The sequence below is a fragment of the Brachyhypopomus gauderio genome, chromosome 10 (assembly GCF_052324685.1).
Source record: "Brachyhypopomus gauderio isolate BG-103 chromosome 10, BGAUD_0.2, whole genome shotgun sequence".
NCBI lineage: Eukaryota > Metazoa > Chordata > Actinopteri > Gymnotiformes > Hypopomidae > Brachyhypopomus > Brachyhypopomus gauderio.
This window is the reverse complement of record NC_135220.1, coordinates 11091551-11102819: the sequence shown is the minus strand read 5'-3', so window position 1 is coordinate 11102819 and position 11269 is coordinate 11091551. Positions and strand designations below refer to the sequence as shown.

General features: G+C 46.4%; 1 protein-coding gene across 2 annotated transcripts in view; it reads right to left on the bottom strand.

Moving 5' to 3' along the window:
- Positions 1–10471, bottom strand: part of kcnip1b (Kv channel interacting protein 1 b) — a 27082-nt gene extending 16611 nt beyond the window's left edge. Inside the window, exons 1-2 of one of the 2 annotated variants that reach the window (XM_077019410.1) lie at positions 10267–10471; positions 9611–9828 (exon numbers count right to left, since the gene is read on the bottom strand). In XM_077019410.1, coding sequence (XP_076875525.1) covers positions 9611–9698 — 88 coding nt within the window. In that variant the 5' untranslated portion in view covers positions 9699–9828; positions 10267–10471. Of the gene's footprint in view, positions 1–9610 lie in introns of both variants that reach the window. The other variant, XM_077019409.1, reaches the window with a different exon arrangement.
- Positions 10472–11269: the final 798 nt, after the last annotated feature.

The following is an 11269-nucleotide window of genomic DNA, read 5'->3' as shown; positions in this document are numbered from 1 at the left end:
ATACAGAACCAGTGCCTCACAGCTCACACACTGCAGCACAAGGACACAGAGAATCACACACTCGTACGCTCACACACACACTCACACACTCATATGCTCACACACCAACACACTCACACAGCCTGCAGAGAGCTTCATTTTTGATGGGCTGATGGCAATATGACATGAACAGAAATGAAAGAAAAGACAGAAACAATGAGGAGTTAAAGGGGAGGAGGAGAGCAATGAACAATGTATCTCTCTCTCTCTCTCTCTCTCTCTCTCCCTCTCTCTCTCTCCCTCTCTCTCTCTCTGTATCTCGATCTGTCTATCTCTGGAGAAGCAAGGCAGGTCTGCAGAAGCAGGGGCAGGTCTGCAGAAGTAGAGGGAGGTTTGGAGGGGCAGAGACAGGCCTGCAGAAGCAGAGGAAGGTCTGGAGAAGCAGGGTCAGGTCTGGAGACGTAGAGGCAGGTCTGCAGAAGCAGAGGCAGGTCTGGAGAAGCAGAGGCAGGTCTGGAGAAGCAGAGGCAGGTCTGCAGAAGCAGAGGCAGGTCTGGAGAAGCAGAGGCAGGTCTGCAGAAGCAAAGACAGGTCTGGAGAAGCAAAGACAGATCTGGAGAAGCAGAGACAGGTCTGGAGGAGCAGAGGGAGGTCTGGAGAAGCAAAGACAGGTCTGGAGAAGCAAAGACAGATCTGGAGAAGCAGAGACAGGTCTGGAGGAGCAGAGGGAGGTCTGGAGAAGCAGAGACAGGCATGGAGAGACTGGAGAGGCATACGTGGGTCAGCTGAATGGTTAGATCCAGATCCTGGCTATCAACACCTACACTCTACCAGTCATCAGACGTCTAAAGGAGGAAGTAGAAGCCACTGACATCAAGACAAGGAAACTTCTCACAATGCAAAGAGGGTTTTAAACCAAATCCAGCACTCTGAGACTGCACACTAAGCATAAGGAGGGAGGCTGAGGACTTGTGAGAGTCAGATCTACTACCCAGGAGGAACATTCAAGATCCAGGAAGATAGGCAAGTGATGAAGTGATTGGTGAGAACCTCGGACAGCAGAAACCAGAGATAGATGGGAATGAGTAGGAACAGGAAGCATCATGGGAAAATAAACCCAGAATACACCTCTGCACAGTCTGTACTACTGGTAAATCGTGGAAGTGGACTGAGGCTGGACTGAGTAATCATGGCAGCACAGGAAAAAGCTCTGAATACCAGATCCCACAGCAGACAGGACCCCAGATGCAGGATGTGTAAAGATGAGAGAGAGTCCAGCACACAACAGCAGGTGCGAGATGCTAGCAGGACAGTGTACAAGGAGCACCACGACCACGTGTCTGGCAAGTTGCAAGTTATATATTTATGTGTATATATATATATATATATATATATATATATATATATATATATATATATATATAAATTTCCAGGTGAGTAGCTGGATTGTGTTGTAATAATAGATGTAGAGATATTCAAATATTCAAATATTCGAGTGTAGAACGTTTCTTGTTATTTCTGCATGGACAAGCATCTCTTTCTCCCATATATATATATATATATATATATATATATATATATATATACACACAAAATAACAGCAATAATACAGTGGTAATTGTAGTTGAGGTTCTTAAATAACAGTACGTTTGTCCAAAGACTTTGGTTTGTAAATGTTTACTGCCCTCTGGTGGGAAGTATGAGGAGGAGAAAAAATCCTGTATTTGCTTTGGATATGATGGACTTGGAATAATTACTGAACAATGCAGTGTCCATAAATAAAATGAATAGGTTACTCAATAAAATCATAATCATTGCTACAAACACTAAGACATCAACACTTTAAAAATCTCATAAAATTAGTCCAGTAATTAAGGACACAACAAGAATGCAAAATGAATATTAAATAAATAAAAATTTATTTAAAAGGTTTTATTCACCAGATCATGACTCCAGATCAATAATTTTTATGCATCAATTAATTTATATCGTTAAAAGAACCAAAAATCATTCAATCTTTCATTGAACTTTCACTGAATATAAATTGTCTCCTTTAGAGCAATGCTGAACTCCTTTGTGCATTGATGAAGGCATCACACATCTCAAACATAATTCTGTAATAACACCCTGATATCATCCACTTCTTTCCAAGAATCATAGCAACTGGTTCCTCAAGTTACAACCAGCATATATCTTTACCACAAAACTACTGAAGATACAGACTTACAATCTGGATTAAATCCTCTCTCATCATATTCAAAAATACCCAAACCAGATCCAAAAACAACCTGCCAACCAAACGATGGGAAGATCTGTTGGCCACTCCCACTGGTGATGTCTTTGATCACAAGCACTGATCTACTACTTATAAAATATAAGATCACCCCCAGAATACACCACACTGGGCAAAAGATGTTTAGAATGGGATCCACCAGCTCAAGATTCTCATCTGTTAAGTTCTCATTGTATGCACAACACCACACCATGTGGCACTACACACACATCACACATTAATAGAAAGACATGATCAAACGCTTGAACTTTTAACACTGCATAAACACTGTTATCTTCCTCTCCTCAGATCTACTGCTATTAGGAGATGAATTAGCCATCAGTACGACCAATGAACCACCATCTCACTACTCTCTGCTCTGACCATCACCAAGAAACCTCCTGAACCAAAGAACACCACTAGAAATACTCACCTGAAATATATACCATGGGTCCAGTCACATCATCATAACAACAGCAGTCACATCACCATAACAACAGCAGTCACCTCACTATAACTGCAGTCACCTCACCATAACAACACCAGTCACCTCACCATAACAACCGCATTGAATGTGCAACAAAGCTCTCTTCTACAATCACAAACTCTCTCTTTTTCTCTCTCCCTCTCTCACTTTCTCTCTTTCTCTCTCTCTTCCCCTTCTCTCTGTCACTCACACACACACAGTCTCACACACACAATTTATTTTACATCTATCATAGACATTCTGGGTGGTAGCCAAAAAATGTATGCCACATGTTCAAAAATAATGATGTAAAAATAAGCAGCAGCTGGTAATGCCTGAGAAAGAACAGTTTAAAGTCTTAAAACAGTATTGATTATTACCACTTCCAATACATTTGTTAAATGGTTGTCTTCAGTGTGAAAAACAAAAAAACAAAAACGTTCTGACTGCTACCAGCAGGGAGCAACATTGCCCCATTGAAGGCGTTTCAGCTCTTGCGCTGAGATGTAAACCTACACTCCACTGCTGTACTCTTAATCTAAGAGCTGAGACACTGTAGCCAGACCTACAGAGTCCTTCACACCTACAGAGTCTGCTACTTGTTCACGTTCAAACATCTCAGTCCACATGATTTGATGCTCTGTGATAACCAGCAGCATCAGCTGGCGTGATGTAAATCTGTGTGGTCAGCACTACTGCCACAGAATGTACCTGAGGATGGATGGATGGATGGATGGATGGATGGATGGGTGGATGGATGGATAGATAGATAGATAGATAGATAGATAGATAGATAGATAGATAGATAGATAGATAGATAGATAGATAGATAGATAGATAGATAGATAGAAAAGAGGAGAGTAAAGGGAAGAGTGGTGGCAAAATGTGGCAGCAATGTAGAAGACAAAAATAACTTGGAAGGGCATTACATAAAAACAGGAGAAGTGATTTAAAATAAAAAAATGGAGATGTCTGATCTGTTACCATCAGAAGAAAGAGAGGGGGAGAGAGAGGGAGATAGAAAGAGAGAGGGGGAGTCAGAGAGAGAGGGAGAGAGAGAGAGAGAGAGAGAGAGTGAGAGAGAGAGAGAGAGAGAGAGAGAGAGAGTGCAGTTTAAGGTGGGTTTACCCAGTCCCATTCTGTAGTGTGGCCATCACAGGTGAGTCACTTCCATGATGTTGTATGTGGATCAGCTCAGACAGGTAAGATATTTGTGATATATTTGCGTGTATGTTTGTATGTGTGTCAGTCTGTTTCTGAGCTAAATACTACTAACCATATGGCACTTAAAGAACTACTGTTAATGATGGACCCTCTGTGGTAACCATGGATACATGTTTATCCAAAATGGACCACTCTGCAAGAAACCCACACCCACCATGTCTAAAAAAACAAACAAATACAGACACAGGCCACAGAAGCAAATATCATCATTATTGTTTTGTATCTGTATTAGGGATGCACCGAAAATTCGGCCACCGAAAATTTTCGGCCGAAATGGCTTAAATTTGCATTTTCGGTTTCTCGGCCGAAATACTTTCATCACCGAAACAACACGGCCGAAACGATGCGTTGTGATGACGCAAGCAAAAATCGCCACCTGCACGCGCTTATTTGGATTTTAAAAAAGTTTCAAAAGCAAAAAAGTTTCAGTGATGGCGCCAAGGCAAAGGACATTACACCAAAATTTATGGAACTCGTTGCCTTAGACGATCAGCCGTTCTCTGTCGTAGAGGATGTGGGATTTCGTAGGCTAATAGAGCACATTGAGCCCCGTTATGTTTTGCCGAGCAGACGACATTTCTCAGAAGCGTGTTTACCTGAGCTGTTTAATGTTGTTGCAACTCACGTCACGTTTTTATGAGAGAATTTATATTTATCTTTCAGGCCAGTCAGTTATAATAAAAATTTTACTCGTATAAAATACATATATTTATCCTCTCAGATAAAAACGGTCTGCAAGCGAGTTAAATTTAATTAGTGGTCGTCCGTTGTCAGCGTTATCGCCGTTAACGGCCCACTACTAATTTTATTTTATAATATGCATTACTGTAATGTCAGTGCTAAATAAATATTTTCTAATCAAATTTTGTAGTTGATTTATTCTTTGAATAGCAATGCCTTGATTTTAGTGAGGTTAGCCATAAATCCAAGTTTACTAATAATTGGCATAATGTATTTCGGTGTTTCGGTTTTCGGCTTTCGGCCTTGGTTTCCTCATTTTCGGTTTTCGGTTTCGGCTAAGAATTTTCATTTCGGTGCATCCCTAATCTGTATGCTAATCTAATATATTTTCTCTTTGTTTTACCACTCTGCTGTCACAGCTCATGCAGGGTCAAAGGGCAACATGAGGCACTACCAAAAGCCTGTGTGGTACTGAACAAGAGAAACCCAGCGTAATGACCGACGATCGGTCAGAGGTACACAAACCTCCTAAAAACCTATTCTAAAAGTAAATACATAATCGCATAACAAGCCCCATGTACCTCAGTCACATGGTTAGTTAATTTAACAGTTGAGCTAGAGTCAATCTTACTTTACCCTTTTTCTTTTTACTCCTTATGAAGTAGCCAGAATTAATAGCTGTATGGTTGAATAATACTTTGCTCCATTAGTGGGTCATTAAAGTTTCTTTACCTCCAGCACTGAAGGTTTTTACTCTGTGGAAATCTGCTGAGCTATTTTTTTCTTTACCTTTTTTTTACAACCAAGCATTTGACTAAGAATCACTCAAAAACCATTTAACGACTCTAAATGCTGAATAAAACATGTTCTTGGAGGTTTAACACTGGCATAATCACTAGTGTAATCCTTTAAGCTACGGGCTGCGAGGTCTGTTGAACAACCGCAGTTCTCTCTCTCAACACGAGTGGACACACGACCCACACAGTGCTCACAAGAGACCATTTAGACAGCACGTATGGCGAAGGTTGTTGAGCATCGCTTTCTCTCTCTCTCTCTCTCTCTCTCTCTCTCTCTTTCCCTCTTCCTCTCTCTCTCTCTGCTATCTCTCTAGCTCTTCTCTTTCTTGCTATCTCTCTGGACGAGGTCACACACAAGCATGTGCCACTTTTATGTGAAATGAGGGAACAGACGAAAGAGAATCAAGAGTGTGTGAGAGGACTGGAAACCAGGCTATTGTGAGCAGTGTGGGCAGACTGCACCACGTTATAGTGAGAGGTGGGAGAGGACGGGGAGACGTTTGGGTTCATGTGAGCTCATGCTAACTGATGCCATATTTACATAAGAGTGAGATGAAGATCTGAAACCATCACTGTTCTCCACTGAGAATCAGAAAAAGCCACCACTAAGAAAACTCTGGATTACGAAGCACCAAACAGGAGAGGGAGAGAGAGAGAGGGAGAGATAGACACACATCACATGGCATCATCAAGAGTGTCCAAGATTTGTTCATAGCATGAATGATTTAGGTCAGTGTGACGGACCCTAGTGAGTCGTTGATGTCATGCAGATGGAAGCAGCTTCTTGTGAATCTGTTCAGACAGGCAGCGTTCAAGACTCGAAATGTATTATGACTGGAACAGTGACATCATCCTCTAGGCCCAGAGAGTGGAGTGAAGTACTTCTGAGTCACTACATCTATGTGTGTGTGTGTGGTGTGTGTGTGTGTGTGTGTGTGTGTGTGTGTGTGTGTGTGTGTGGGTGTGTGTGTGTGTGAAGCTAAGCTTGCATGCCTGAGACTTTGAGTGATTTACACTGAAACACTATGAAGGCTTTCACGCGCTTGTCTTGCAGAAGTCACGTCACTGCCCCCCGCTGTACGAGGTGTGTCACTGCACCCCGCTGGGGCGGGGAGGAGGAGGGGAGGAGAGGGAGAGGAGAGGGAGAGGGAGAGGGAGAGGAGAGGGAGAGGAGAGGGGGAGGGAGAAGGGGAGGAGAGGGGGGGAGGAGAAGGGGAGGAGAGGGGGAGGAGAAGGGGAGGAGAGGGGAGGAGAGGGGAGGAGAGGGAGAGGAGAGGGGGAGGAGAAGGGGAGGAGAGGGGGAGGAGAAGGGGAGGAGAAGGGGAGGAGAGGGGGAGGAGAAGGGGAGGAGAGGGGGAGGAGAAGAGGGAGGAGAGGGAGAGGAGAGGGAGAGGAGAGGAGAGGGGGAGGAGAAGGGGAGGAGAGGGGGAGGAGAAGGGGAGGAGAGGGGGAGGAGAGGGGGAGGAGAAGGGGAGGAGAAGGGGAGGAGAGGGGGAGGAGAAGGGGAGGAGAGGGGGAGGAGGAGGGGAGGAGAGAAGGGGAGGAGAGGGGGGAGGAGAAGGGGAGGAGAGGGGGAGGAGAAGGGGAGGAGAGGGGGAGGAGAGGGGGAGGAGAGGGGAGGAGAGGGAGAGGAGAGGGGGAGGAGAAGGGGAAGAGAGGGGGAGGAGAAGGGGAGGAGAGGGGGAGGAGAAGGGGAGGAGAGGGGAAGGAGAGGGGAGGAGAGGGAGAGGAGAGGGGGAGGAGAGGGGGAGGAGAAGGGGAGGAGAGGAGAGGCCATGACAGATGGGCCAGAAAGGCTTGGATACACGGTGTGGATGCTGTAAAGAATGGTGATAGTTTTACTCTCACCAGCACACACAGATGACCCCCCCCCCACACACACACACACACACACACACACACACACACACCACACACACACACACAGCATTCCAGTGTATGAATATGAGCAGCATCTATTTGTGGCGCCACAGTTCACAGCTCCATTCTGTTCTTTAGAGGAGTCATTGATCCCCCATGGTGCAGAGTCAAAGAGCAAAGACGCACTGTCCTGTGTCCCTACACACACTGTCCTGTATCCCCACACACTGTCCTGTGTCCCCACACTCTGTCCTGTATCCCCACACTCTGTCCTGTATCCCTACACACACTGTCCTGTGTCCACACACACTGTCCTGTGTCCCCACACACACTGTCCTGTGTCCCCACACTCTGTCCTGTGTCCCTACACACACTGTCCTGTATCCCCACACTCTGTCCTGTGTCCCCACACACACTATCCTCTATCCTCACACACACTGTCCTGTATCCACACACACTATCCTCTATCCTCACACACACTGTCCTCTATCCCCACACACACTGTCCTGTATCCACACACTGTCCTGTGTCCCCACACACACTGTCCTGTGTCCCCACACACACTGTCCTGTATCCACACACACTGTCCTGTGTCCCCAGACACTGTCCTGTGTCCCCAGACACGCTGTCCTGTATTGTTAGGTATCATTTGACTTTGGTCTAGTGGTTTTTCCAGCTTAAAGTACCTTGTGTTCAGGACTATCTATTCTACCTTGGAGATTCCAAGCAACTACGTAGCACTTTTGTAAGTCGCTCTGGATAAGAGCGTCTGCTAAATGCCATAAATGTAAATGTAAATGTATCCACACACACTGTCCTGTGTCCCCAGACACACTGTCCTGTATCCACACAAACACTGTCCTGTGTCCTGTGTCCCCACACACACTGTCCTGTATATCTAAATATTGCATCAAGTGTTTGGATGGGGTTGAAGACCAAACGTGCATCCAGACCTCCACCATCTCATCTCCGTAAGGTCCCATCGCTGCTATGTCCCTCGGTGGGACAGGGTGGACAGGGTGGACATTTCTCTGCGTATCGCCCCCTGACCTGAGCTGTGTTAACTCTACTGTCTGATCTTTGAAGGAGCATCAGCATAATTGACTTAGTCAGCTGTGCTGTAGTCCCTTGAGCTGTGTGTGTGTGTGTGTGTGTGTGTGTGTGTGTGTGTGTGTGTGTGTGTGTGTGTGTGTGTGTAGTCGTCCCTACAGCCATGTACTTGTGTGTGTGTATAGCACTGTCGTCCCTACAGCCATTTGTGTGTGTGTGTGTAGCACTGTCGTCCCTACAGCCGTGTGCTGTGTGTGTGTGTGTGTGTGTGTGTGTATGTGTGTGTGTGTGTGTATGTGTTTGTAGTCGTCCCTACAGCCATGTGCTGTGTCAGTGTTCACCTTGGAAATGTGTGTCTAACTCCTATATGCTGAGCTCAGAATACACAACAGAAAACACATCTAATGCATTATTTACCTCAGCTGCAGTTCAGATGCCAATAGTGCACAATATGGGACGATGTACACATACACACCACAAGAGATACACACACAAACACACACACACACACACACACACACATCCCTTAATTTCATATTCATATTTAATAACACTATGGTGCTTGCATTCTTGGCAGAACTGATTCAACAATAAAGACACCTGCTCTTGGGTGAGACCTCTGGCAGGAAGAAGATACCGATCACAGCCAGAACTGCACCGCTACGGTACCACACACTCCAAGACAGGACGTGGGTCTCCACGGAGCTGTCGGCATGGAGACGCGTGCCTTTCTGCAACTCCACAGGAGTGTGCAAAGACCGGCAGATGGAGAAAAGGGTTTAAAACCTCGAGCGCCTAAAAGACCAGGAGCTGTGACCCAGGACACACAAATGAGAGGAAAATAAACCAGGGTGCTGGAGAAAATGTTTGAAGAGGACGGCAGGACGCCTCTGACGACAGGACACCCCTGACAGCAGGACACACCTGACGGCAGGACACCCCTGACGGCAGGACACCCCTGACAGCAGGACACACCTGACGGCAGGACACCCCTAACAACAGGCCAATGCCAACCCCACTACTGAACGCTGATTTGATGGGTGGCATTCATGATTTTGGGCAGCACCACGTTGCCATAGTACCAGTCAGCAAAGGAACATGGACATGAGCTAACAGCTCAACACATATCAGACACACAACAAAAAAATGAGCAAAAATAAACTTTTTCTTTCTTTCTTTCTTCAGAGCAGTAGAGCAGTGCTGATGCATGGGTAAATAACTCATCCTTCTCTTCCTTACTCCTACTTCCTATTTCATTTCTATGTTCCTTTCTTCTCTTACCTTTTGTTAGGGTCCCTGAGAGAAGTCTTCGAAAGGACTGGATGAGCTTGACTGCCCCCTGTCTGCAGCGGCTGGTACAGCCGGCCATGGTGCGTAAATGGTGTGGAGGAGCGGGGTGTTCTCACGTCGAAAAGATCTTACACCCTGCAGAAAAAAGCCTCAATGGCTATAGGAAGACGTCCCACGGAGGCCAGGAACACCTTCAAAAATGGGACTCACTAAAAGTAAAAGGTCAGAGAAAAGCTTCCTCAGGTTTAGAGGTTGTTCATGAAATCCCCACAGATGCAACAGTGATGTCCAAACCAGAGAGTCTTTCTGTCACAGTGATGTCTGCTTGATGACTGACCGAGCTCTCCTCTCCCTCTCCACACACACTCCCTCTCTCTCTCACACACACACACACACACACACACACATACACACATGCGCACCTGACTCAAAGCGGACAGCCTTTCCTGTCTTGCGGACTGACCCGCCGATGCCAGAAAGTTCTAAAAGCAAAAGTTGAGTCGAGCTGGAGAGCTGATGAATTATTGAGGCACTGGTGAAGATGCGCTCTCTCTAACACACACACACACACACACACACACACACACACACACACACACACACACACACACACACACACGTGTTGTCACACACACACACAATCTCACCCTGTCACGCACACGTGAGAGTCGCTGGATTCCGCACTGGGGACGTGCTGGTTGAGAGGCGTCGCCGCGGTTACTGCTCCGTGGGGGGTCTCCGGGCGGCGGGCTGTTACCCCAGGCTGGGCGCTGTGAGATGGGGCAATTCAGTGGATGCTCTGGCCACTGTGGTGTACGCAGTGCAGGACAGATCCCGACTGCACCGGAGAGGAGACACTACTATTCTCCCACTCTCCCCCGCCCTCTCTCTCTCTCTCTCTCTCTCTCTCTCTCCGTCTCCCTCCCTCCCTCTCTCTCCTCCCTGTGCTTGTGCACCACTCTCTCACTGCTCTCCTGTGGCTGTTTCCCTCCCTCCTCTCCCCCCTTCATCCATCCATCCCTTCGTCCCTCCAGACACCTTCTCTCACTCCAGTTGCCCAATATAAGTCACGTAACCATACGTAAACGTATCTGGACTGGCGATAGCCGATGAAAGTTGTACAGCATGCGACGATCATGGCCGGCCAGTGAGACACACGCATGTGTGATGAGAGTTTATGGGCTGATGAATATGCAGATGAGGTTTGCACTGTGGTCGTGTTCTCTTCCTTTGCCACTATGAGATTTCCTCACACTACAGTATGATGCAGTCATGCAGTCCGGCCCGAAACAAATAGTTTCTTTCCTATTTTAACCATATACGTTAGTCATCAAAGCACTATTAATAATATTGCACTATAATCCTTGTTTTGGAATTAAGGACTCTTGCACAGTGCAACATTCTCTGCTTAGTTATCTGTCATTTTTAATGCATGCAGAGAGCGTGTGTGGAAGGTTGAGTGTCCTGTGTGGTGAGAAGCTGCAGAGAAGAGCATCTCGAGCAGCTCCGGTACTGCCTGAGACGCCACGGCGACGGATGCTGCCGTTCCTCGGCAACACGTTGCTATTCTATTAGAGGCAATCAGAATAGATGCTACGGCTTTCTTACAACAGCCCCCCCTCCACCCAAACTTGCACACATTTAACTGAA